The following is a 27,549-nucleotide window of genomic DNA, read 5'->3' as shown; positions in this document are numbered from 1 at the left end:
AGGAACAGGAGATTTACGATCGAGAGGGACGCCCAGGGTCCCGTCAGATCTCTGACGACCCAGTTGTATCAGTGTGTCTGGTCGGAGGAGGCCAGCTCCCGGGGCTCACCGCTCAGACGACGGGAAACGGGCTGGAACCGTGTCCTCAGCGTCCTCTGCTCCGCAGTCCCAGGCTCAGCCCCTGGCCGGTCTCCGTATTTATAATTCACAGGGTGTCAGCAAGTAACGCAAAGCCAGGCAGAGAGGGCGAGGAAGAAACCAACGTGCCGAAGACCAGGAGAGACACAGCAAAACTACGGCAGGGAGATGCGCCGCGACAGGAAAACCCTACTCCGCAGTGACCGGTGAAGTGTGGGCCGTGTAAAATACCCGGTTTATGAAATCCACACAGGATGCACAAGGCAGGCAGGACAGTCGTCATGAAGCTAACGCTACAAGACCAAATGCACCTGCGTTTCTCTCCCACTTTCTGCAGAGGGCCGCCCCCCCGCCCCCGAGTTGAAAAAACCACTCGCAACCGAGCCACACGGGCCGGGCCGGTCAGCGCGAAAATGGTGCATGAAGACCCGGGCCAACGGGCAGGGCGATGGAGGACGGAGCTGTGACGATCCGTCACTCGTACTCCTCATCGTGACAGTCTCCTCCCAGTCCCGTGACAGGACCTCTGCAAACCCCCCGTTCTCCTCGGCCAGCTCGCCCCACGGCCACACCTCACCCCGCCGGGACCACGGGAAGCGCGGCCTTTATTCCGGACGACTGTGCGCTCGGCGGAAACCCAGAGAACTCCTGGGGGGTCCAACGGAGACGGGGAGGCGGCTGCTGCTGCCCCAGACACTTAGCCTGCCCTGCTCCCTGCTCCAGTAGCCAGGGATCCTTTCAAACAGAGGTCAGACCCCACCACGGCCTTTGGCCTTTCAAATTGCCGGGCGGAGCCACATTACACTGCGAGTAAATCCAGACCCCGCCCCCCGGCTGCAGAGGCCCCGGGGGGGTCTGGGACCCGACTGCCCGGGACCTTCCGACGGCCACCCATGGCTGCCCGGGCGTCTCTCCCCTGTGGCTCCAACAGACCGAGCCCGCTCCTGCCTCAGGGACGAGCTCGCCTGCCGCCAAGACCTCTCCGCACAGCGGGCTCCTTCCTGCTGTCTGGGCCTTGGGGGGCCTTCCCGACTTCCGAAGAAGCTACATGTTTCCGCCCCATCCTGTTTTATTATACAAGGAATTACCTATTCTTATCGCTTACGCTGGCTGCATTCCTCGTCGTTTCTCCGGCTCTTCCTGCCAGAAAGAGGGCCTGGGGAGTCTGCCGCACCACTGACGCCCTCCCAGGGGCCAGAAGGCAGGCTGCCTGGCCCCCCCAGTCCTCAGGAAACTCCGGAGGAAGACAGGAGGGGCCTGAGTGTGACCCCCGGCACGCCTCCTTGGCTGCGCCCAGGCCACACAGGGCACACCTCTTGCGCGACAGCCGCAGCCCCATGAACCGGCTGCTTTCTGCAGGAGCACAAGCCAGGGGGCGGGGAAAGAGCTGGTTCATTTTCCTTCTCCGCTGCTCAGCCACTCACGCCTCTCGCTGGTCCCCAGCTGGCTCCGTTTGCCTTTGTCCGTGACTGGCCGCGCTCGCATTAAGCACCTAAGTGGTGAACGTGGGGTCTGTAAAGTCTAGCGGGGGACGCCAGAATGCAGCCGCCGCCGCCCACCGGGTCCCCCGGCTCCTTGCCCTTCTCCACAAGGAGAGCGGAGCAGAGGTAGTTCCGCCCGAGTCCACAGTGCGTCTCGAGCCGCGGAGACTTGCTTTGACTAGGGTACGTGTTAGTTCTTTGACCAGGAAGACGTGAACCGTTAGAAAGGGAATCCAAGAAAACAATCTCATCGACTATGGCAACAGCGGAAAAAAAAAAAAAACAACCCCTAGGAATAAATTTAAACAAGGATGTAAAAGACCTGTGCTCAGAGAATTATAAGGCTCTGAAGAAAGAAATTCAAGATACACACACGTAAGTGGAAGCCTGTATCGTTTTCATGGACGGGAAGAATTAACATCACAAAAATGTCCATATTACCCAAAGCCATCTATAGATTCAAGGCAATTCCCTTCAAGATACCAATGGCGTAATGCACAGAACTAGAACAAATATTTCAAAAATGTATATGGAACCGCAAAAGACTCGGAATAGCTACAGAAATCTTGAGAAAGAAGAACACACTTGGAGGAATCATGCGACTTGATCATCTAACTATACTGCACGGCTGTAGTCATCAAAACAGCATGGTACTGGCATAGAAACAGACATACAGGTCAATGGAACAGAATAGAGAATCTAGAAATAAACCCACACCTTTATTTCAATTAATACTTGACAAAGGAGGCAAATGCATATAATGGGGTAAAGATAAGTCTATTCAATAAATGGTATTGGGGAAATTGGACAGATACATGCAAAAAAAATGAAACTAGACCTACTTCTTACACCATACGCAAGAATAAACTCAAAATGGGTTAAAGGATTGAGTGTAAAAACTCCAGATTGTACAAATCCTAGAAAAAAACATAGGCAACACAATCTTGGACGCTTCTCATAGCAATATTTTTTTTTCTGAGAGATCTCCTTGGGCAAGGGAGAGAAAAGGGAAAAGAAACAAATGGGACAACATCAAACTAAAAAATTTTTGCACAGAAAAGGAACCCACTGACTAAATAAAAAGACAGCCCACTGAATGGAAGGGCATGTTCGCCAATGATGCGTCTGATAAGGGGTTAATATCCAACATTTATAAAGAACTTAAACAACTTCAAAAAACCCCCAAATAAGCCAATTAAAAAATTGGCAAAGGACGTGAATAGACACTTCTTCAAAGATGGCCAACAGACATATAAAAAGATGCTCAGTGTCGCTAATCATCAGAGACATGAAATGTCAAACCATGATGAGATACCACCTCACACCTGTCAGAACGGCTGTCACCAGTAAGTCAGCAAACAGAACGTGCCGGCGAGGACGTGGAGGAAAGGGGACCCTTGTGCACCGTTGGCGGGAATGCAGGCTGGCGCAGCCGCTGTGGAAAGCAGGACGGAGCTTCCTCAAACAATTAAACACGGATCTGCCGTATGACCCCGTGATCCCACTTCTGGGAATATACCCAAAGGAACCGGAAACACTAACTCAAAAGAACATAAGCACCCCTATGTTCACTGCAGCATTCTTTACAACAGCCAAGACTTGGACGCAGCCCAAGTGCCCATGGGTAGACGAGTGGATAGAAAAGCTGTGGTCCAGTTCCACAAGGGAATGCTGCTCAGCTGTGAGACAAGAAGGGAATCTTGCCCTTTGCGACAGCACGGATGGACCTGCAGAGTGGTAGGCCCAGTGAAATAAGCCAGTTGGTAAAAGACAAATACGACAGGATTTCACTTATAACTGGAACCTAATGAACAAAACAAACAGACAAAACAGAAACAGACTCACAGGTCCAGAGAACAGACTGACAGCTGTCAGAGGGCGCAGGGGTGGGAGGGCTGGGTGAACAGGCGAAGGGTTAACAGAGGAAGAAAAGAACCCTCGTGGACACGGAAAACAGTGTCGTGAGGACCAGGGGGAAGGGGGTGGGGGGAGGGAGAGGCGGGGAAAGGGGGGATAGGTGGTGCCGGAAGGAGACTTGACTTGCGGGGGTGGACACACCATATACAGATGATGCATTAAAGATGCATACGCCTGAAACCTATAGCACTTTATTAACCAGAAAAGCTATCACCCCAATAGCTTTTCAGTACTGTACTTATTCCTGTACAGTTTACTTTCCTGGGTAAGAGGCTTAAGCATAAAGGACAGGAGGTGATATCTGTCATGGTCTCACGTACATTTTTTCAAATATACTGCCAAGGGATATTTATGCCTTTTCACACCACAGATTTAACCCCAGTCCACACAGATTTCAATCTAACGGAGTCTAACAGGGTTCTCCTGCAGCCAGTGTGCAGGATGAGCAAAGAAGGAAAAACAATGAGAGATAAACCTGATGTGAGCGTTCTCATGCGAGGACCATGCCTGGCCTGGAGTGATCCCAGACAATCCAGAGCGAGTTACTTAGTTGCAACAATCGGGGAAGGTTTAAAAAGCCTCGAGTTGCTCCTTTGTTCTCACTGCTGAAAGCAGCTCGGGAAAAGCCAGGCGTTTAAAGAACTTCCCTCCTTCCCTCCGGCTCTCACACTCGCAACAGCGGCCCACTGGTTTTAGAGCCTGCTGGCCGCAGCGTCACACACCAGGCTTCTAGTGGGTAATGTCTGTAATCATGCAAATGGTAAAAGCCGTTTCGGATAAGAACCTCTTCGGGTGGAAGCAATGCACCTGACGGGATACTTACAAGATACTTTTCCACATCCTGGTGCACACAGCGAATGGAAAAAGCCAGTGCTTTTAAAAGGCAATTTTTTAAAACTTGAAATATCAATTTCTGTATAGGTCACACATGCCTCTGGTTAAAAAATTCGAGCGATACAGAGGGGTGTGTGGTGGTGTATTCACTGCGATCAGCAGGAGGCTGGGAAGCCTTCCCCCGGCTGTGCTGCCGAGACTGGAAATGGATGGGCTTTATTCCGTCTGAGTTGCAGAAGCAACTTTGTATCAGTCTTTGGGATCTGTACCTACATTTTAATCTAATGTATACACACAATTAATCTAACATACAGGGTCCGGCACAAATAATGTTCCTTTTTTCCTTACTTAAAACCTTTTATTACAAAGCCATAAGCATGTAATTCTGTAACATGACAGTATCAAACTCAAGCAACCACATGCCATTTTAGGTCAAACGTTCCAACTGCTGTCCATCTCGTGCGAGACATCCATGCACCCTGCCAGCCACACTCAGTGGCGTGACTTCTGCCACGCCCTGGAGATGCGTTCGATCTCACGTTTATACATGTCACTCTGGTTTCCGGGTGTCAGCAGATTCCCTCCTCAGGAGGCACGCATGTTAGTTAATTTCCTGATGGATACTTACATCCCCACCTTTGCACGCACAGACACACACATTTTAGAAGACTTAACGATTCTGACTAGTGAGCCTGGAACGACAGCAACCGTTTAGCTGGAGCCCGCAAAAGCAGGGCGGGCTGGGCAACAGTAAAAAGAGAAAAGCCAGACACTACATTGTTGCCACCGGAGCCGAGAGCCCAGGATCCCTTCCTGCAAGCGTAGCGACCGCGCGCGCTTCCGCACGTTGGCCAGAGAGGGCAGTGCTCACTCGGGAGCCAGGCGCCGGCTGCCCCTTCGACATCCAGGAGTAGGGCCATCTGTCCTAGCCAGCTCAGCTCCCGCAAGTTCTGCAGGCAAAGCCGAGCAGCGAATTGAGGGACCTCTCCCCGGGGGCCCCTTCCGTGGACTGTCACGAGGATGTTGATACACCCACCGCGGGAGGAGCGACCGAGAAAATCCCCAGAAGGAGCCCTAGCGGAAATGCTACTACTCCGCGTGTTTTGTTGTGAACGAGTCGAGCAAGAGCTTCATTTCCCAGCCACGGCTATGTAATTGAGGAGTGTCGGGTCGGGACAGCTACGGAATTCATTCCGGCGTTCTCCACTGTAGTGGAACGAGGGAGTCGCTGGGAACGTGGGGGCGGGGGGGGGGTGGAGAAACAGCCAGGAGCCGGCACGTCCTGGGTTACCTTGGTTCAAAACTGTGCTGGGAGTGCACAGCCAGGCCGCTAAACGTGTCCCATTCCGTCACCGAGATCTCCGTGCTGAGCTGAGAAATGTCTGGAATGGAGCGCCGCTCCCACTGAGACTGGGACGCAAAATCACACTGAGTTTTCCAATAAAACAAATTCAAAAAAAGGCGTTGGTACGGAGTGGGGGGGGGGGCGGGGAACCACCATTCCTCCCTGCACAAACATCCAGATTCCGCGACAAGCGCCACACGGAACGACTGCGATGCCACCCTGCACGCCTTTCCGGGTGGGAAAAAGGCGAGTATCCCCAGTGTGGCGAACACGCAGTGAACGCTCAACCCCGATCAGCGGGGGACAGGGGGGCCTCCCTCGTGGTCTGCGCTCCTCTGAGGTCTGGCAATAGGATTCATCCGGTCCGAGTTGCAGTTGCAACTTCACCTCGCAGTCTTCGCGGTCTGTCTCTGCATTTTACCCTAAAACGCCCCCGGCCCCGGGGTGCGAAGCAGCCGTGGGCGACGTGCCTCAGCGCCCGCGCACTTGCCCAGCAGTCCACGACCGAGCCGAGCGCGGACGCGGCGGCAGGCGGGGCCGAGGTCCGGGCAGCGCGGGGCCGAGCGGTGGCCGCGGCCGGCCGCAATGGTGCCGCAGCCTCCCGGCCGCGGCAGGTGGGACCCGGCCCGGCGCCGGCCCATCGTGGGCTCGTGGAGACGGGCTCGGCGACGCTGCGGCGGGCTGCCCCGGCCCGCGTGCGCCGACTTGGTCTTTCCCTGTCGGGAAAGACCGGCGTTCGCCGCACTGACGCGAACCCGACAACTTTGCGGAGCGTGGCCCGCCGCCCGGTCCTGTGGGTCCCACGTCCCCGGCCGGGAGCCCAGCGCTGCGCCCGCAGACAAAGGCGCGCGGCAGCCGGAGGGACCGAGCGCCGGCCTCGGCCCGCAGGGGGCGCCGTGCTCCGAGCCCCGGGCGCTTACCTTTGAGGACCGAGCCGAGCTGCTCCAGGGCCATGTTCCCGGCGGCCCGGCGCTTGCGAGGGGCCCGGGCGGCGGCGAGGCGGCGGCGGAGCGCGGCGCTCACGGCCCGGCGCGGCGGCGGCCCCGCTCCGCGCCCATCGCGGCCACCAGGCGGCCTCTCCGCCGGCTGCGCTCAGGTCCCGCAGCGCGCCATCCCCGAGCCCCCCGCCGGCCCCCGCGCTGCCCGAGCCCCCCGACGGGCGCCGCCTCCGGCCCCCCGCCGCTCCGTCCCATCGACCGGCCCTGAGCCGAGCGGCGCGGGTGCGAGGGACGGCACCAGCGCGGGCCCGGCTCAAGTGGCGGCGGGCGCGGGGAGCCCCGGCTCATTTAAGCGGGGAGCGCGAGCGCCGCGTGTCGGCCGCGCCGCCTGCGCGCACGTCCCGCCCCGCCCCGCCCCGCCCGCGCGCCCCTCGCGCCCTCCCCGCCTATCGCCCCTGGGGGCGGTGCCTCGGACCCGCCGCCGCTGCGCTCCGCGCGGGGGTCCGGGGGGCGATGTCTCGGGTCCAGATCGTGCGTGTCCGCCGCTGCGGGAGACCGGCTCCCCAGGAGAGCGGGCACGGACTCCTGGGCCTCCCGGGACCTCAGTTCAAGGTCAAAACTGCCCAGCTCAGCCCTGCTCCGCTACCTGCCTCGGGCAGGACTCGGGGGCACTGGGGGCCTGCCATTTCACGCACCCTTTGGCGCCAGGTCAATTAACCCGAAGCACGGTGGCGGCTACTAGCACTTGCTGAACGCTTCCTGCGCCGCCAGGCTCCGGGCCAAACACTTTCCCACCAGCTCTCCCGTCCTCAGGCTCCCCTCCTGCGGCAGGCGCTGCTGGAGTGCGCGGGGGGCGAGGCCAGGGGGTGAAGCGACGTGTCCAGAGCCACGCGGCGGGCGGCGGAGGCCGGGCTGGGAGCCTGGACCCCCCCCCCCCCGCCAGACCCTGCTCTCCTAACCACTGAACCGCGCTCTTGGGGTCGCTTGACTCCGCCGATAAAAATTTCCAAATTTGCCAACTGCTGCATAGTGTTTGGCGTTAATGATCCTACTTTATTTTCTCCGCAGGAATTGGATCACGCTCCGAAGTCGTCTCGCTCATCTATTTATTTCCTCGTCACCTGTACCCCACTCATTCTGTGAAAATATGAGCCCCACTCATTCTGTGAAAAAGGCCGCGCGGGGCTCACACACGTCCCCCACTCGGTACCTGCCTGCTGAGTGTTAGGCATGCGCAGAAAGCGGCGCCCTGATCAGGGCTGCGGAACGTCCCCGACCAAGGCCCTGCCCCAACGCCCACTGTCGGGGCGGGAGTCGGACACACCGTCGGAGCTCCGCGATTATTGGTCTAAGAAGTTACGGCCAGGGACAGTGTCAGGCGAGTGAAGGAAGTCTTCCAGGAACGGCCGGGTCTTCTCTCTTTCCTTCTGTCCTTCCAAGAAAGGCACAGCAGTACGCAGCCGCCGGGCTGACTGGTATGCTGCGCGTTTAACACCAAATAAAGACCAAGGTATCGAGCGCGTTAGCACGCACCGTGGGAGGTGGCAAAGCCGTATGTGTGTTCGTGTTCATACAAATCCGCTACCGTTAAACTGAGATTGCGTAGAAGGACCAACCGAACTGATAAATAAAACACACAAGCGCCTTTCTCACACATACAATAAAGTGACATTTTGGGACACCAAGGCCTTAATAAGAGTGTTTGATCTAAGTCGTGGACACTGGTGGGCAAAACAGAAGGGGGGAGGGAGGAGCTGTCTCTGCGTGGGGAACGAGACGGGCTCCTCAGGCACAGTCTCGGGGGGAGGGGGGAGCCGGTGTCACGGAGAAGGCCGCCCCGGGAAGGACGCGGCACAGAGCGTGGACAGGCTGCGGGTGGGGAGCATCCCGTGTGGGGCGGGTGTTGTGTTTGGTGGCGGTGGTTACCGCGGGCCGGGGTGGGCTTGCATTGCGGAGGGCCTCGCTTTGGACCCGGGGCGGAGGGCTCTGCACTGGATTCAGGAGGCCAGAGGCATCACGGTTTTTTTTTTTGTTGTTTGTTTGTTTTTTAATAGTGGAAGATGAATCTGGCAGCCGAGTTGAGGCTATAATAAAAGAGGAGCGCTGGCTGGTGTGGCTCAGTGGACTGAGCGCCAGGCTGCGGACCAAAGGGTCGCCGGTTCCATTCCCAGTCAGGGCACATGCCTGGGTTTCGGGTCGGGTCCCCAGTAGGGGGCGCACAAGAGGCAACCACACATGGATGTTTCTCTCCCTCTCTTCCTCCTTCCCTTCCTAAAAATAAACAAATAAAAGCTTAAACATAAAAGGAGGGAGTAGAGCAGCCAGGGCAGTAAAAAAGCACACACATCCAGCTCTTTTTTACTCAGCCCACTATCACACCTCAAACGTCTCCTCCCCTCCGCAGCGCTGGCTGGGGAGCGGCAGACTCCCAGGGAGCGGATCGCAACTGCTCATTTTGCGGCTCCCTTTGAAGACACCTATGTTTGGGAGGTGCTCGGGCAGACGTCTGCAGCAGCGTTTCCAAGGAATGTGGCAAAGCACAGGCCCGAGGCTGGGACTACTGTGTGGCCATATGCGAACGGAGCCCAGAGGGAAGCAGTTGGCACGGCTCTCCGCCGGGGAGTGCTGCTGCGGCCAGCACTGTCTCTGCGGAAGGCCCCCCGGCAGCGCCCAGTCTGTTCCCAGGTTACCTGCCAGGTCCCAGCTGCCCTGGTTTCGCTGCAGCCTGCCCGGGCTCCCTGGCATAGGTTAGCCTCCCCAGCTCCTCTTAGAATCGGTCCCGCAGTTTACCTTGCGTTTTGTTTTCTCTGGCCAAGTCTCCTGATGGGTGGTGGTAGGTACCACCGGCTTACCGTGGGGATAAAACCCTGTGGAGAGGCAGCGTTTTATCTCAATGCGTGTGTGCCGAGCAGAGTTTTTGTCCCCCCCCACCCCCACTCCCGCCTTTCTCTTTTGCTAGAGTTTGGGAGCTCTAACAATTTATTAAATAATAGCCCCAGGCCCCGGCTGCTGTGGCTCAGTGGATATTGAGCGCTGGCCTGTGAACCAAAGGGTCGAGGGTTCGATTCCCAGTCAGGGCACATGCCTGTGTTGTGGGCCAGGTCCCCAGTAGGGGTGGGGGTGCAAGCAGCAACTACACATTGATGTTTCTCTCCCTCTCTTTCTCCCTCCCTTCCCCTCTCTCTGAAAACAAATAAATAAAATATTTGAAAAAATAGCCTTAGAGGGCAGGTTGTTACGTGTACGGATCGCCACGGAATGAAAGTGTACGTCCCTCGATTCTCCTGTGTTGAAGCCCCGACACCCCAGTGCGGCTGTATTTGGAGACGGGCCCTGGCCCGTCGGCACTCGTGTCCTTCCACGGAGACCCGGCAGCGAGAGCAGCGTGAGAAGGCGGCAGTCGGCCGTGCAGCAGGGAGCCCTCCCCAGAGGCAAGGTGGCCGGGAGCCTCCATCTGGGACGTCCAGCCCCCAGCCCAGTGAGAAAAGAAAAAAACAAAAACGCGTTGCCGCAGCGCCCGGCGCAGAGGGACGCCCAGGGCAGGGCTGGGGTAACGCAGACTCGTGCGCGGCAGGTCTCTTCGCGGGGGAGCCCGACGGGGACGACCCTGCGCGGGAACAGGAGGAACGGCTTTCTGCCCGCAGGGGGCAACGAGCTTCAACGCCCCCTCTCGGCCGCCTGCTCTCCGTCCCGGGCGCAGGCGGGGCCGCGGCGACTGCAGACCTGCCGAAAACCGGAGCCACACGGGATCTCCGTGCGCGCAGCTTCCGTTCTTACTGCACGACTGGAGGGTTTTGAGGGGGAAGGGAAAGAGGGAAAGTGTTAATTTTTAAACTCACTGTATGCATGCGTTTGGGCTGCCGTAACAAAATTCCGCAGGCGGGTCGACGTAGGCAGCAGAAGTCGGTTCTCTCTCCGGGCGGGAGACTGGGAGTCCAAGGTCGAGGGGAGGCCGGCTGGAGGCCGCACACCGCCCGCCCGCGGTGTCGTCCCACGGCCCTCCCCGTGCGCCCCAGACGCTTCTCGCGCCCCCTCTTCTTTCAGGGACGCTCCCCCTGCTGGCTCAGGGCCCCGGCCTTCATGCCTCATCTAACCTAATTACCCCGTCGAGGCCCGGTCTCCAGACATGGTCACACTGGGGTCACAGCGCCGACGCAGGCATTGGGGGCCACGATTCAGTCCCGCGCCCGTGGACCCCAGTCGTTCCCGTGTCAGTGGTGGTGGGGAAGAGCTCCTCCAGGGAGTCGGAGCCGGGTCCTCGTCACCTGAACTGGTTCCCACTTTTCCGCGCGGCCTGACTCCAGAGCCAGAGGATTTTAAAGAAATACTGCCTGCTCCCAGGACGAAAGGACTTCAACTGTACCAGGAAGACTTCCGGCTACCCGGTTGCTCTCATTGGATTGTGAAACACTAAGAAAGGTCCTGATTCTCTTTCTTGGAATAGCATTGATAATACCGATGGCTTCTCTTTTTAAAAAAGCCCAAATCCCGTTTTGAAAGGTGATCTGTTTACTTTATGGGGAGACCTCTTTAGCTAGTTAACTGGGACAGTATGAAATCACCACAGTGAAGTGTAAAAGTCTCTCTCTTTTTAACTTCAAAGAGTTTATTTATTTACTTTTGGACAGAGGGGAAGGGAGGAAGAAAGAGAGAAAGGAAAAGAAGCATCAATGTGTGGTTGCCTCTCATGTGTTCCTTACTGGGGGCCCAGGCACGCGCCCGGACTGGGAATCGAACCTGTGACCCCTTGGTTTGGGGGCTGCTGCTCAATCCACTGAGCCACACCAGCCAGGGCAGGACATGGGTTTCTTTAAGCAGTTTACTATCTTTCAACTCTTTCCTTACCGTGATGAATAGGTCTGCCCAGCCTTTTCTGCACAGAGAGCACAAATGAAGCACAAATGGGCAGTTAAGTCCGCAATTCTTTTTCTTTTTCTTTTAAAGATTTTATTTATTTATTTTTAGAGAGGGAAGGGAGGGAGAAAGAGAGAGAGAGAGAAACATCAATGTGCGGTTGCTGGGGGCTGTGGCCCACAACCCAGGCATGTACCCTGACTGGGAATTGAACCTGCGACGCTTTGGTTCGCAGCCCGTGCTCAATCCACTGAGCTACGCCAGCCAGGGCCACAATTCTTTAAGTCATCATAAGATTCAATAATTAAGATTTGAGTGATTTTTATATAATTAAGATTTGAGTGATTTTTATTGAAAACTTCTTTATAATGCCTTGGTTACACCCAAGGCAAAACTTTAGAAGTGCCGGAAAATTGTTGAAGGCAGTAGAAATCTAACAAAATTCTATTTTACTCTCTTCAGACAGCGCCAACATAACTGGTTGAGATTTGATCATATTATTTTGTTAAAACAAAATAAAACTGACAAAAAGCACCCAGTTTGTTTGATGGAATCGAAGAGTCATTTTTTCTTTCTTTCAAACTGGCTGAGCCCATACCATCAGGAGAGCCAAATGGATTTGGTTTCTTAAAATACATATTTATTTGAACCGATAGGGAGTTTTTAAAAAGAGGTAATGTGGTTCTCTTTGAAACGATGTTTTGAATGTTCGGATTATTCCTCGGTGCTTAATAAATTATTGGGGTCATTCTGGGTGTTAAGGATAAAAATTCTAAGACGTTTCCCCTGCTTGCAGGTTGCTAACAGCGTGGTAAACAGTGTATAACAGTGTGTGTGTGTGTGTGTGTGTTCTCAGAAAAATACCAGGGAAGCTTTATTCACTCATTCCTCTAGCCGTACGCCCAACTAAACTAGCATGGTCTGGGTGCCTACTGTGCCAGGTTCTTTTCTTTTTCAATTCTTGTTTGATTACAGTTGTCTCCATCCCCCCCCCCATTACTCTTCTCCGCCACACCCACCCTGCCTCCCACACTCAACCTCCCCTCCCTGTTGTCCGTGTCCATGGGCCCTTTATGCCTGTTCCTTGGTGACCCTTCCCCTTCTCTCTCCTTTCTCCTCCCTCTCCCCTCTGGTCCCTGCCAGTTTGTTCTTCATGTCAATGTCTCTGGTTCTATTCTGCTTGCTGGTTTGTTTTGATGATTAGGTTCCATTAGGTGAGATCATATGGTATTTGTCTTTCACCACCTGGCTTGTTTCACTTAGCATAATGCTCTCCAGCTCCATCCATGCTGTCGCGAAGAGTAGGAGCTCCTTTCTCTCTGCTGCATAGAATTCCTTTGTGTAAATGCACCATAGTTTTTTGATCCACTCATTTACTGATGGGCACTTAGGATGCTTCCAGCACTTGGCTCTTGTAAATTGTGCTGCTATGAACATTGGGGTGCACAGGTTCTTTTGGATTGGTGTTTCAGGGTTCTTAGGGTATAGTCCCAGTGGTGGAATTGCCGGGTTAAAAGGCAGATCCATTTTTAGTTTTCCTGACAAAACTCCACGCTGTTTTCCACAGTGGCCGCACCGGTCTGCATTCCCACCGACAGTGCCCCAGGGTTCCCTTTCTCCACAGCCCCGCCAGCGCTTGTCGTTTGTTGATTTGTTGATGAGGGCCATTCTCACCGGGGTGAGGTGGCACTCATTGTGGTTTTAATCAGGGAGGTGGCTGGTGAGGCTGAGCACCCTTTCTTGTGTCTCTGGGCCCTCTGTGCATCCTCCTTGGAGAAGTGTCTGTTCAGGTCCTTTGCCCGTTTTTTTAATTGGGTTGCTTGTCTTCCTGGAGTGCAGTCGTGTGAGTTCTTTATGTATTTTGGAGATCAAAGCCTTGTCCGAGGTGTCATTGGCCAAACACATCTTCCCATACGGTTGGTGCCCTTTTCATTTTGCTGATGTTTTCTTTAGCCGTGCAGAAGCTTTTTCGTTGGACGAAGCCCCACTTGTTGATTCTTTCCTTTATGGGAAATCTGGAACACTTCACGAATTCGCGTGCCATCCTTGCACAGGGGCCACGCAAGTCTTCTCTGCATCCTTCCCATTTTAGCGTGTGTGCTGCCCAAGGAGCACCAGCTGCAACACCGGTTTATAGAAGGGGCTTGCGCACCCACAGATCTTGGTCTCGGTGCGGGGTGGGGAGTGCAGCCAGTTCCCCGCGGACACCGAGGGCTGACGGCGCACCTGTGCCCCGGTGTGCGCGGGCAAGAGCTTCTTGAAGAGCTCGGTGGCCGTGTGGAGTTACAGTGCAGTGTCTTCGGCTGCAGGCGAGAGAAGGGGAAGCAGCACCTCTCTGCAGAGCGGCTCTCCCCTTCTCGTGAAGCCCCCTGAGAGGGCGGGAGGGTTCTCCTGCGGCAGCGCCATCCCCGCGGTGGCCAGAGTGGCTTCTACGGCTGCGTGTCGCGCCGGCGGGTGTTCCGCAGCGTCTCTGTGAGGTCGTAGTTTGAATTTTTCTTGATAATCGGGTTGAACGCCTTTTTTATGTTTATTGGCTACTTGAATTTTTTTTTTGAGGAGGGGTGAATGATCGTTTAAAACTTTTGGCCAGTTTTTTTTTTTTTTTTAACTGGGTTGTCTTTTTGAATCCTTTTGTAGAATTTCTGTATTTTGGGTACTCATCAGTCATATATGTTGAAAATACTTCCTTTTACTTTATGACTTGTCTCTTCACCCTGTTAATAGTGTCTGTGATGAGCAGTAGTAAGTACTCCTTCAACATTCTCCTTGATGGATGGTGTTGTGATTTGAATGAGAACCAGCCCCTACCCCAGGGTCAAGAGGGTGTTTCTGTGTGTTAAATACCAAAAGCTTACAACTCTGCCCTCCACCCTTGGGTCCTTGCTGCCCCTGTCTCCTCACGGACACCACCCTGTATTACTCATTATCGCTACTTTACGTTTTGATGTCTGACAGCGATTTCCTGTTCTTTTCCAAGGCTGTCTCGGCTGCTCCTGGCCCAGCACACCGCCGCGTGCATCTTTGAAACAGCGCCCCGCGTTCAGCCCCAACAGCAGAGCCCGCTGGGGTACGGGGTGGCGCTGGCGGAGACCTGGCGTCTTCCCGCTTAGTCGTGTCGTCCCCAGACGCGGCCCAGCCGGGCACGTACGGAAGGTTTGTCTGATGTTTCTCAGACGAGTTTTACGGCTGACCCGGCAGTGATGTTTTGGGGTACACAGTCTCTGCAGTTACCTCTCCTTGTTCGTTTCTGACATGGGTTTTATTTGTGTCCAATTTCTTCTTTTTTGTGTGTGTGTAGTCAGAGATGTGTTTACTCACAACACGCTTCGCAGGCAGAATGGCATGCAGCAACCGCGTGACCGAGAACCCGCACAATCTGCGAGTCACAGCCGAACGGGACGTTTGCTTTCTCACGAGGGAAAGCGGCAGTTTGTGCGAGGACGGAGGAGCACTGTGTGTTTCGGAAAGGAGCTCTGTGTTCTGAGGGTGCAGGTGGGGGGGGGGGCAAAGCCGGCCGCGCGTCGCCACTCACAGCTCGGCGCCCCCCGAGCGCACGGCCCGTCCTCGGTGAGGAGCGATTGGGTCCCCGGAGCCCGAGGGCTCTGGAAGTGCCGTCCACAGGCCGGACGTAGAGATACTGTTGACTTACTTATTTCACACCCAGCTCAAACGGGGAAGCCCCAGGTGTGAGTGATTTTACATTCTGAAGTATGAGTGTTGCTCTTTGACTTTCGGTCTGAGTTTAAACGTCCCGAGTGGCACGTAAAACACCCCATTTTCCTCCTCTTTCAGGGGCTCTCGGGGCCCGTAGCCCGGAGGGAGGAGCGTGGGGGGTCAGGCCCAGCCTTCCCGCCCCGACTCAGGACAGCCAGGCACTGGGGCGGCTCCCCCTCTCCCACCACGCACTGCGGGCTTGCGGGAGAGCGCGCCTCCACTCTGCGTCATCGATCGGGGGCACTCGTTCATTGATTATCCGTTTTCTTAGTCTTTTAAAGTCACCGGCCGGGCGCGGGCGATGGGAAGCCAGGCTGCGAGTCACGGCAGCGCTGGGGACCTTTCGGTCCCCTCTGCCCTGGGGAGTCAGCCCCAAGGGGCCGTGCTCCATCCTCGGCTTGTGAGCTTCCTCTGGGAGTGGTTCTGTTTGTCAGGATGCACGTCTCCCGGGCTGCTGCTTTCTGAGAGGTCTTCCAAAGTACTAGTCACACGGGTGACTAATACGGCCTCTCATAGTGGCCGTAAGAATCCTCTGCAGCCTCATAGAAACCTAAGACTTACTATCTAATCTGGTGATCCCGGTTTTCCTGTGTCTACAAACGTGTTGCTCTAGGACCCGTCGGCTTGAAAAGGCTACAGTGAAGCCAAGGTCTCCCCGCTTGACGGCGGAGCGCCCGCCGCCTGTGAGACACTCCGTAGGTCGGCAGGGTGTTTAACCACGGGAGGGCGCACGTCTAGGCACCTCTACCCGTCGTGGGCCCCTCCCCTTCCTTAGCACGAGTGGGAAGGGTAAGGAAAGTATGCTTACAAGTCGTGACCTTTAATCCTGAGGCCTGCCAGGAGTGACAGCTATTTTGGGAATCAAGTTTTTGAAAATATGTAACGTTTTTTGGCTGGTAGATGGAGAATGGAAAGGGCTAGTCTGGGTACATGGTGTGCTACCAACAATGGTTTTGTGGTACAGGGGACCCTTGAACAAGACGAGGTTTAGGGGCACCCCCTGCTTCCAGCTGAAAGTCCACCCAGAACTGGTGACTCCCCTGACAGGGAGCTACGGAGAGCCTGCTGTTGGCCAGAAAGAAGTCCTACTGCCAACATAAAGAGTCGCTTCACACGTGTTTTGTCTGTTACACGTACCATATATACATGCTTGAGTACCATATTCTCGCAGTAAAGCCAGATACCAGAAAATGTTATTAGAGTCGTGAGGAAGACACATTTGCAGTGTTTACTGAAAAAACCCCCACGTACAAACGGATCCACGCCGTTCCAACCCGTGTGGCCCGGGGGTCAGCTGCAGCACAAGTACTGTCATCTTTACCTTCCAGATGGTGACTCAGAGCCGCCCTCCCAGTTCCCCAGAGGACGAGACGGGCAGGAGGGCACCTCGGCGGGCGGGGGGCAGAAGGCGGCGTCACTGAGTCCCCTGCAGCGCGGGCGGGGGGAGGGCGGGCGGGCAGGACCCTGTGCCACCACGTGCGGCTCAGCGCGGACCTGTAAGGTGTCACTACCCGTGTCTCGACGAAGAGACCGAGGCTCACAGAGGCCAAGTGGCGGACTGGAAGCCCCGGGGTGGGGGGGGGGTGGGGGTGGGGGTGGGGGGGGCTCAGCCAGGCCCGGAACCCAGGTTTGTCCCGCCTCGCAGCCCGGGCTCTCTCGGTGTTCAAACGGACACTCGGGTGTGTGCCCTGGGTCCTCGAAGTTCTGCACCTGCTGGCCCTCGATAAACGACCTCGATGTTGCGTTTGGAGGTTGGTGTCAAGACTCGGAAGGTTCTGCAAGGTCGCTGTGATTGCCACTGACGTCCCCTTCGCCTGCAGCGCTGCTCCCCCAGACCCTGGCTCCCGAGGGGTGTTCAGTCGGGCTGGATCGGGGGACGGGGCTGCTGCGGGTCGGGAGCTGCCCAGGGCATTTAGTGGAGGACTTAACGGAGGGCGGCGGCAGGAGGTGCCTGACCTGCCCCGACTCACGGGGAGAAGGGGTGCCGGGCGAGCCCGTCCCTCTGTCCGCCGGTCCAGGTGCGGGGTGCGGACCTCATAACGCCTCCTCCTCGTGCTCCGAAATATTGGCGATTACTTACAGACTCCCCTAAATACTTGGTCTCAACACAGAATATTTATTAAGAGGACATTAACATGCTCAGACACAGAGTCAATCCATCACTGACAACCAGCCGTCCCCAGCGGGCGGCCAGGACAGCACAGCACGAGTCACAGGCCGTGTTCGGCCGGCGTCCGCGTCACGGAGCCGCCACACGTCCGTCTGCATGCAGGACAGCACTGGCGCCGACTGGTTGCAAACCCCCCCCCCACCCCCCAGGTCTTAGAGTCACGTCCCAGAGGACCTTCCCGGTGAGGTGCGCCTCCCGAAACCCGCTCTGCAGCCTGGCTGCGAACCACAGGCCCCGCGGGCTTTGACCAGACGCTGGTGACGGGGCCGTGCCTCCCGGGAGACGTCGGTGCCCCTCGCCACCGCGAGACGGGGTCAGGGGTCACGTGCCAGTGCGGGGCGCGTTCAGTCCTGGGGGCTGCGGTGATGTTTTAGGTTCTGCGGACTCGGAACAAACCCTTCTACCAGCTGCCACCCACCAAGAACTCAGGTTTTCCAAACGTGAGCTCCTAATGCCTGAAAGTAAAATTCTCTGGAGTTTGTTGTATCTGTTGACCATTAGCTGTAGACGTGTAAAGCAAGCATCTAAAAGTAGCGATGACAGCGCTCTCTCCTCGAGCCCCGCTCCGAGCCGGACCCTGAGCCGGACCCTTCACCCGCGCCGCGCCCACCCGTGCTCACGGCCCCGCCCACAACGGACCAGGACGGAGGGTCCCCGGGTCAAACGCCAGCCAAGCTCCGAGGGTTAGGGAGGGTGGGGCGGGCGGGCGGGCCCCAGGCCAGGCCCCGCTCACCGCTCCGCCCGCCTCTGCGACGGTCGGTGACTCTAGGAAACGCCCCGGAAGGGCCGTCCGCAGCGTCGGAAGAGCGGACGTGGACTGCCCCGCTCACGGAAATGCCTTTATTCACGGTCTTTCCCGCCACCATCGCCGTGACAAGCGTGCAGAGACGCAGACACCCGAGAACATGCGACCCGCCCCACGCGGAGCGGCTCCGGCGGGCCCCGCCCCCGCGCAGCGCGCTGCGCTCCGAGGAGGCCCCGGCGCGTTCCCGCCGCGTCTGTGCGCGTGCTCTCCAGGAATCACCAAAGCAGCATCGGTTAGAAATTACGTTCGGAATCCCCTAATTCTTCTCTAAGCCACCGGCAGCGCTCCGGCGGATGGCGCGGAGGCCGGCCCGCGGCGCGGTGCGAAGGGCGGGTCACATGGCGTCGAAGTGGAACCGGTGGGCCTCCTGCCGCTTCTCCCGGTCGTCCGCCTTCTGCAAGACAAGGTCGGGCTCGTCAGGGACCCAGGAACGCGAGAGAAGGCGCGTCTCTGAGCTGAAGGGGTCAGCTAAGAACAGCCCCCCCTCCACCGAGCAGGTACCAGTGTGGCTGTTGTCCCAGTCTAACTATTTCTGAAGCTTACAGGAGTGATTTTATACATTAATGACCCACTCACCTGAATTTAAAACCCAACAGGAAATGTTCCTGAAACACCTAGCTTGTTATTGTTTATTTGAAAATAGGAGTAAACATGAGATTTTGTAAGGACGGAATCAACGATGACACTTTCCCCATCCTTAACGCTGAGGCCGGCAGACACGGCTAAGTCAACGAGGTTAGGCTGCGTCGCGTGTTTGGGGCTGACCTGCGGACCTTGCTCAGCGGGGCTCACTGGCGCTGGGTGTTCCGAGGGTTAAAAAGGCCCCGAGTTTCGTGTTTCGTTCCCAAGGGGCTGCCAGCCCGGGGAGAGGAGGGCCAGCGCGCTGCCCCAGGGCACGGTGCGGGAGTGTCCCCACAGTCTGAGAGAGGTGACTTGGGGTGGGGACAGGGGACAGGGGCCAGGGCACGTCTGAAGGATGGTGCTGGCGGCAGCGGCGGGGAACCCGAAAAATCAGAGCCGCGACCATGTCAGCCGCGGCGGATCTGAAGACACCACACGCCCCCGCGAGTGAGGGCCCCGGGGGAGGCGCGGACCTTCTCCTGCCAGTGCAGGGCGCCGATGACGGCCAGGATGAAGACGCAGACGCCGACCAGCGCGACGGCCGTCAGGAGCACGATGTTGCTGGGCGTGAGGTACAGCTTGGCGCTCCAGCTGCGGGGGGACAAGGGGGGGGGACACAGGGGAGTCACACTTTGCACCGAGACCGAGGAGCCTCATCAACCGACCCGTTCCCCGCACGCGGCCAGTCGCCCATCCGCCCACTCATCAGAACTGAAACGGGAGCAGTTCGCTTTGTGCAGAGCGACGGCCAGAGGCGACCCTGCAGAGTCGGCCTGACTCAGCGGCTGGGAGAGGGCAGCTTTCCCGACGGGACGCAGTGGTCCTTGCCCTGATCCCGAGAGCATTATCCTCTCGGGCGGTGACCGAGGGTCCCCGGGACCACGTGAGACGTGCTTTTCACGTCTTGCTTGACTTGCCTAATTCGGAACCTCGGACCCTACGGGCAGGTGGCCGCGTGGTTTTGGTAAGATTTCTGTGGCTTCTCCTTCCGGCCTCCGCCCACATACGCTCCATGACCAGCCAGCACAGCCGCACGTCCAGGCAGGCGCGGGTGGGGGCCCCCACGACCCTTCCGTGGCTCGTGTGGTGTGGGGGAGGGTCACGTCACTGCCCCGCCCCCGCCCGGAGAGCCCACCGCCGGGCTCGGCGTCCCCGGGCTGCGGGCGGCTCCGCGGGAACCGGCCCGTTCTCGTCTCAGGGGCGCGGCACAGGTGAGACCACTCTGAGCGACGGCGGCGGGGCGCAGCGGGCTTGGTCTGCGACGGTCAGAGTTTACCGCTCCATCGGTCAGCCTCTGGTCAGCGAGCCCCCGGCCACAGCTCACGCTGAGACCGATCCGTTTCCCTGCTGTGTGCCCCAGTTACAAGAAGAGCGTCTGCTCAGAAGGGGCGAGAGGAGCCGCCCCAGGGTGCCCCGAGCCCAGAACCCGGAGGGGGACGAGCGCGTGGCGCTACCTGCGGGGGGCGCTGTGAGGGAAGGGGATGACGATGAGCTGCGAGTTCGGGATGATGGCCGTCCACTCCTGTCTCCGCACGGCCTGCAAAGCAGCAAAGGACACGGTCACCGGCGCTTCCGACGCTGCGCCGGCGAGGGGCAGGCCAGCCCCCCCAGAGTTTCCCGGGCCCCGGGCATGGGTTGGACTGAATTCACGGGCGGCAAGTCCCCGGAGGCCCCGTGCCCTGCCAGAGTTCATGGTTCTCGTCTTTGCAGGGAAGGACTTTGCCTGCCTCCTGATTCACCGGGTCAGCAAACACTCACGGACGCCCCTGCAGCTCGCGGCTCAGGGCGCCCGCACAGAGGCCAAGCCGGAGGCGGGGCGAGGGGGACAGCAGGTGAACAGGCGACAGAGGGCGGCGGGGCGGGGTGGGGGGAGGGGGTGGGGTGGGGTCACTGGGTTTCGGGAGGGGTGGCGGACCACTCTTCTCCAGAGGGTGACGCGCCCTTAGGTGGGACCAAGAGGTCACTACCGGTCAATTCTTAGTTCTTTAAGGGGAACACAGTATTCGAATCGCTGCCGTTCCAACCCACTGAATCCGAATGAGCGAATGACTGAATTCAGACGCCTGGCTGGTGAGTGTTGAAACGCAGACCAACTGCAGACAAGACCCATCCCGACTCACCTTCTCCCCCGAGGGCCGGGGGATGCCCACGTACAGGTGGTCCAGGAAGTTGGCGCTGCGGCCCAGGCCGAGCACGCTGTAGGGCAGCTGCAGGGCCAGGTGCGCCGACTGGCTGAGCTGCCCCGCTGCGGGGCGGGGGGGGGGCAGAGAGAGACACATCAGAAACGCCGCTCTCGCCGAGCGGTAGAGCGACCCAGCCCAACCACGCGGGTGCTGGAGCCTGCTCTTCAAGGACAGAGACGCGAGACGCCCCGTGTGGCTCACTGACGACACGGCAGCGTTACCGGGATGCAGCCCACGCGGTGCGACCTCCGCTCACGGAGAGCGTGCGGCTGGCTGGCCTTGAGTGTGCTCACACGGCTGCTGGCCCAGGCCACACCAACGTCCGCAGCGTGTCCACTGTCCCTGAGGAGCCCGTCCCACGAGTGGTCACCCCCGTCCCTGAGCCCGGCTTCCCAGCTGTGGGGAGGCAGCCCCGAGTGTCCCCTGTGCACTGGCCTGCTCTGGTGGCGCACGCAAGCATAGTCACAGAGCCACGGGCGGGGGTCTCCTGGCCCGCCCCAGTGCCCCGGTGCCCTGGTGCTGGGGAAGGGCTGTGCTCTAGCCTGTCCGACCGGCCGCGGCTCTCTCGGGGCTGCGGGCGGCACCTCACTGGGGCGTTTCACAGTGCTTCTGTCTCACTTGCATCCACCTGGGGATGCCGGCCTCTTCCCTGTGCCTGTCGGTCCCTCACGCGGCTTCCAAGTCCGTGAGGAGAGTGGTCCTCGCTTCCACTTTGGGTTTTAGTAATTTTTCTTTTTTTCTTGGTCAGCTTAGCTAGAGGTTTGTAAATGTTGTTAATCTTTAAAAAACTATCTTGCTGGTTTTCTCTGTTTTTCTATTCCTTCCTCATTTCCTCTCATTCCTTGTCTTGTTTGCCGGGTTCAGTCGGCTTCTCTTCCCCTGGTTTCTCGGGCGGAAGCGCAGGCCTCGGGCTGCGGACGGCCCCTCGTCCCCACACAGGCCCCTGTGGCACCGGGTCCTCTGCCGCCCGCTGCAGCCGCTCCCTGTCCGACCGCTGCGGCGAGGACGTCCAGGGCTGTGTGGGACGCAGGTGGTGACGGCGGCCTCCCTGTCCTGGTCCTGACCTCAGAGGGGAGGCTGCCGGCTTCTCGGCGCTGAGGCCGGTGTTGGCCGTGGGCGTGTCACCTGTGGCCTTTGTTATGCTGAGATGTGCCCCTTCGTTCCCACTTTGGTGACAGTTTTTATCAGAAATGGACGCTGACTTCTGGCCGGTGTGCTTCCTGCACGGCTGAGACCGCCATTCGACTCCCCTGGGGCTCTGCTGCTGCGGTCGGTCACACTGGTCCTTTGGTGGGTGCTGGGTCGCCCTCGCACCCCTGGGACACACCCACCCCGCCGCCCTCGGTGTGTGACCTCCGGTGCGCCGTGGGATTCGGTTTGCTGGTATCCATCTTCTGCTGAGGATTCTGGCAGGAAATGGGCAAACCAGGCCTATTTTAGATTGCTTATTGATTTCTAAAATACGAACTCTTGAAATAAATTAGGCAGGATTCATATTCTCAATTACTTTTTGTGGACATTCATAATTAAGTAATTAAGTAAAATAGAATGGTTAGTGAGTTGCTTACCACAGTTTTTAAAAATAACAACTACTTTGTGCGCAGAGCAAGGGCTGCACTCAGTCCCGGGCCACTGCCCGCCCAGCCGCGCGGAAGCGCCGGCGCAGACGCACGGAGCCCACGGGACGTGTGCCGGGGACGCCCGGGCTCCCCCTAGAACCGCTGCGGCCGTGTCCGGCTCCCGCGGCGGCCCTCTACCGCTGACGGCGAGGGGGTGGTGGTGGTGGCAGCCTTCCTACCGCGCACTGCCGGGCCCGGGGAGTTCTGTGCTCCCCCTCCGTAGGTAAGGTGGGTGGATGTCAGGATGTAACTCTCCCCTCTTGTGCATGTGACAACAGCAGGGTTGCAACTTTTGCGTTAGTAATCTTCCTTACGGCCAAAGCCATTTTGTTTCAATTAAAAAACGTACTCGGTTCATGAGAAAACTCGAGCTCATGTGACCAGAGTAAGAGAATACTTTCATGCCTGGAACACGCTCAACTCCCGAACAGTACGTGTCTCTTCCTGGGGGTGGTGCACGCAGGCACGTGCCACATCTGTGCCGCGGGCGGGCCCGCACCTCCCGGTCTTCGGAGAGTGAGGCGGGTCCCGGGGGGCGGCGCGGTCCAACGCCGCGTCGACGCTGTGCCACGCAGCACGTAGCGCGGTCCGACGCCGCGCCCGCAGCACGCAGCACGCAGCACGCACGGGTGCTCCGTGACCTCCGACTCGCTCGTCCTCTTGGGCCAGAAGGGCCAGGTGGGTCCCGGAGGAGCCTCCCGGGAGGGTAAAGCTGGAGGAGAAGTTATTTCAGGGCGGAACTCGCCTCGGAGAGCACATGCCTCTGAGTAAGCTGCTAAAAATATGATTTCCAATTAAATCGGCACCTCTGCTCTCTGAGTTCGCTCATCTGACTCCACCTGATCCCGTGTTCTCGTGAATTTCATCAGAACTGGTAAAACATTAATTGAGGAGATGAAGCATGTATTTCTTTTTTTTCAGATACTATTCTATTTCAACTTGAGACTCAACTTGCAGTGAGTCTTTGCAGGGGGCCACCTCGGACATAAGTGCGCGCATGGGGAAGTCACGCTAGGACTCCTACTGCGCGCCCTTGCGTTCGCCCAGCGGGGGCCGAGTGCCCCCCCCAGGACGGCCCTGCGCGCGCCGTGCACTGGGCATGTCGCCCCCCCCCCCACCCCGCACAGCGGCTCCCCACGGCTGCGCGGCTGACGCCGGAGGACAAGGGGGGGGCAGACGGAGGGGGTGAGAAGGAGTGCGCCCGTGGTGCAGCTGAGCGATGAACGGGAGTTTTTAAAAGATCACATTCCTCTGCAACAAACACGCTTGCACAGTAGGCAGGACTGTTGAATTATTTATAACGACTTGTGGATGACAAGACATTTGCCAGCAAAGGCCGCGGAACAGACAAACTACACCCTCCCCCTCTGCTCCTGGCGCTGCCGGGCGGCAGCTCCCCTTCGGCGTGGGACCCACAGCGACCGGATGTCACACGAGGAGTCAGCGCGTACACACAATTCCACGGGGCGATCTTCCGTTCTGTCGGCACTGTAGTTTCTAATTCCCTGCTCTGAGTTTTCAGAAAGCGTCTTCGACTCATCTGCATCTGTGCGATGGGATTTCTAAGGGCCGAGCAGCGGAGTGATTGGCCAGCTTTCTCACGGTCCCTCGGACTTCCTGGGTGTTCTGTCATTCGTTCATTCGCTCACTGAGTCATTCGATTTCTGTAGCTGCACGGAGAGACTCGACCAGTTATGCTTAGAGCTGTTCCGCACCCCCCCTCCCCCTTTTCTCATCTCCCTAGCTGCCCCCACGTCCCCAGATCCGCTGACGCGGCTGCCCCGACGGCTCCTCAGTCGGCGGAGACTGAGTGAGGGGCGAGTCCCCTCGCGGAAATCCGTTCTTTCTGAGAGAAGCAGCGTGGCGCCCGTTCCAGGAGGGCGTTAGGGCCCCTTCCATCTTCTGTCGTTACCAATTTATGTTTTTTTGACACAAAACTATGCCCAGTTAATCTCTGCTCAAGCTGAAAAATGGATACTACCAGCCAGTCCTGGAATTTTTGGTGTGGTTTGACATGTGCCGAGGTTGAAGTGTAAAGAAATAGTTGTTCAGGTCGCCCACATCCTCACTTCCTCCACGCGCCCCCCCCGCCCCCCATGGAAAGGAGACCCTGGGACAGGAGCCGGCCCGCCAGGCTCCCCTGGCGTCTCCACTGCGCACCTCCGGCGGCAGCAGCGCCGTGACCCAGAGGCTGCACACGCACAGTCAGCCTTAAGGGAGCGCACTCCGGCGTGCGGTGCGTTTGTGTCAGGTCACTCTGTAAAGCAAAAACAGCCACGAGACGCGTTCCTCCTCCTTTGGGGCCCATGGAAACAGAATGGAAGTGACTCTCTCTGCGGGCGCCTCGGAGGGGCGAGCTAGCCCCTGAGGGCCCTGCCCAGACGTAGGGGCTGCGCTCGCTGCGACCGGCTCTCCTCGTGGGCGGGAGCCCCCTGCCAAAAGCACGATCCTTGGGTCAGTCTCGTTTCCTTTGTGTCTGGACTGTACTTCCCTTTACTATTTACTCACAACTAGAACTAGATTTTTTCTTGGCGATCGTACACCAGAACAACCTTTATGTAAAGTTCTATGTAACGTTCCTGCTCCTGTTCCACCGGGAGGAGACCAGGGCCGGTTCGGGCTGTGCACCGAGGCCCTCGCGTGCATGGCTGCCCGAGAGGAGCTCTGTCAGCCCCCCGCCACGTCGCAGGGGGACGGAGACCGCTCGTGAGGCGGCTGCGTCACAACGGGGCGCAAGAGGAGTCCGCGCGGACACGCGTGTGTCACGGGCCTCCGTGCTCCTCGGGTGCCGGCCCACAGGAGGACGGGGTCTCATGCCAAAGGGGAAACTGTTAACGGGCGTGTGAACACGCCGGCCGCCGTCACGCAGTCCGCCCTGTCGGCGTGTGGACGGCGGGAGCCCCGACACCCACGTGTGCCGTCCGGCCTTACCTGACCCGTTCTTCAGGTGCCCGTTGGCGTCCACGGTCGTGTACATGATGTAGGGTCCTGGCTGGTTCACGCCGAAGGGCTGTAGCGAGAAGGAGAGTCAGGCCTTGGGGGTGGGTGGGGCGCTCTGGGGGTCTGCCGAGACGGATGGGGTCCGTTGCAGAGGGCGGGCACGCCACGCAGCTCTCCCCAGGGAGCCGTGCCCACCGGCTGCCCGGCACGCGGGCTGTGCTGTCAGCTGGGGCTAACGAGCGGCTGACCACGCTCAGGAGGGAAAATGCAAACGAGAAGCTCACACGAGGGCTCTGGAAAGAGTGCTGACACGGCCTGCGGCCCTTGCGGGCCCCCGCCTGTGCGCCCACCGTCCCCACACCAAGGCCCGTCTGTCACTGACGGACGCCCCTCTGCAGCCACCGCTGGTCCCGAGCGGAGCACACAGGGCAGGCCCGCCGCCCCGGTCCAGCCAGGCCACCGGAGGGACAGCAGCGACAGCCACCAGGGACAACGCGCCTGGGAGAGCGCGTCCCGGGCTCATGTGTTATTTAAGATGTCCGGTTTCCAACAACAGAAACCACACACACACACACACACACGCGCCCTTCCAGAGTGCGGGGTGACCAGTGAAAAGCCCACTGCAGCGGCTCGGCAGCAGGTCTGGGCTGCGAGGGAAGAACTAACAAACCTGAAGATGCCCCGTCTGAGGTCGGCGGAATGAGACCCTGAAGACACGAACGGAGCCCGAGGGGCCGGTGCCAGCGGTCTCCTGGGCGGGCCCACACTTGGTGCACTGTGTGAAATTCGGCAGCCCCCGCCCTGACCGGCGTGGCTCAGCGGGCCCAGGGTCCTCCACGGAGCCCGAGGTCGCCGCCTCGCTTCCTGCTCGGGGCCCTGCCCCGGTTGCGGGTTGGCCCCAGAGGGGTGTGTGTGCAAGAGGCAACCAGCCAGCGTTTCTCTGTTTCTCTTCCTCCTTCCCTTCCCCCTCTCTGCACATAAATAAAATCCTTAAAAAAAGTTGGCACTTTGCCAGAGTATATAGTGTCATCCGAACCTCTGCCTAATAATTAGGGTTGACCAATACAAGAGAACAGAGACAGGAACTGGGCTGAGCACGCAGAAAACAATAAACACGTCTCCTTTCCCGTTGGGGGCGGTGGGGGGGGGGCTGCTTCCTCCTGCAGCGGCGACGGGCCTCTGCTGACCGGCACAGCAACGAGGGCGCCGGACGGGAGGCCACAGAACACAGACTCCACAACACAGAAGGGCGGGGAGGACGCGAGTTGGAGTTACTAAGAAGCCTTCTGAATTGTGGGATATAACTTGTAATGTTTAGATGTATTTTAATTTATTTAGCTCTAAAAGGTATGATTTTAAAGTTATTTACTGTGTAACTGCTTTCACACGGCCCACACCAGCCAGGGTCAAGCTTCTGGACCCCAGGCACACGTAAGCTGGTGACTCAAGTTCCGTGGCACGCCGAAACACGCATTTTTTGCCCCTCTGATAAAAATGTGTAATTCTGATTCTTTCAGGTTGGATGGCTATTGCAGTGTTGGCTGTTGTTGTTTCTTCAGTTTGACGCCCTGAGGGAGAGGAGGGCAGTGCCCCGACCACGGGGCCAGGGGCCGCGGGTTTTGGGACCCCTGAGGTGCAGCGGGGGAAAAGCACGGGCTGCACTGTCACGACGTCAGCGCTCCCCATCCCCCTCCCTTACTGGAACACGCGGCAGCGTGACCTTTCCCTCTCAAGGGCACGCTGAAGGCTGGCGACCACGCAGGTGCGCAGGCAGAGAGCAGGGGCCCACGGGAACGCCTGTGGGCGCAGGGCTGTGGGCACCCGGAGCACACAGCCGTTTCAGGATCCGGGGACCCACACGAGAACCCGGCGGCCAGTCTGAACTTCCGAGCGACGAAGGTGGAGAAAGGGGACCACCTCGGAGCGCGGAGCCGCGTCACACTGAGCGGCGGAGGCCGGGTGTCTCACACGGGGGGGGGGGTCCCTCCCG

General features: G+C 58.4%; 2 protein-coding genes and 1 non-coding gene across 4 annotated transcripts in view; all 3 read right to left on the bottom strand.

The window, feature by feature from the left end:
• The window catches only part of NETO2 (neuropilin and tolloid like 2), a 31,679-nt gene extending 24,835 nt beyond the window's left edge, over positions 1-6,844 (bottom strand). Inside the window, exon 1 of one of the 2 annotated variants that reach the window (XM_045819175.1) lies at positions 6,636-6,844. In XM_045819175.1, coding sequence (XP_045675131.1) covers positions 6,636-6,669 — 34 coding nt within the window. In that variant the 5' untranslated portion in view covers positions 6,670-6,844. Of the gene's footprint in view, positions 1-5,661; positions 5,743-6,635 lie in introns of those variants that run through there. The other variant, XM_045819174.1, reaches the window with a different exon arrangement.
• Positions 6,845-13,516: 6,672 nt separating this feature from the next.
• LOC123806217 lies at positions 13,517-13,622 on the bottom strand. Its single transcript, XR_006783451.1, has one exon. It is a non-coding gene; the product is annotated as a U6 spliceosomal RNA (small nuclear RNA).
• Positions 13,623-17,314: 3,692 nt separating this feature from the next.
• The window catches only part of ITFG1 (integrin alpha FG-GAP repeat containing 1), a 67,220-nt gene continuing 56,985 nt past the window's right edge, over positions 17,315-27,549 (bottom strand). Inside the window, exons 14-18 of the mRNA XM_045818668.1 lie at positions 25,551-25,629; positions 20,938-21,062; positions 20,272-20,354; positions 19,291-19,408; positions 17,315-18,590 (exon numbers count right to left, since the gene is read on the bottom strand). Of these exons, the coding sequence (XP_045674624.1) occupies positions 18,531-18,590; positions 19,291-19,408; positions 20,272-20,354; positions 20,938-21,062; positions 25,551-25,629 (465 nt within the window). The 3' untranslated portion in view covers positions 17,315-18,530. The remainder of the gene's footprint in view (positions 18,591-19,290; positions 19,409-20,271; positions 20,355-20,937; positions 21,063-25,550; positions 25,630-27,549) is intronic.

This window comes from Phyllostomus hastatus, unplaced genomic scaffold, assembly GCF_019186645.2.
Source record: "Phyllostomus hastatus isolate PE091 unplaced genomic scaffold, TTU_PhHast_1.1 phas_scaffold_345, whole genome shotgun sequence".
NCBI lineage: Eukaryota > Metazoa > Chordata > Mammalia > Chiroptera > Phyllostomidae > Phyllostomus > Phyllostomus hastatus.
The sequence above is the reverse complement of the archived record's forward strand: the minus strand, read 5'-3'. Positions and strand labels throughout refer to the sequence as shown.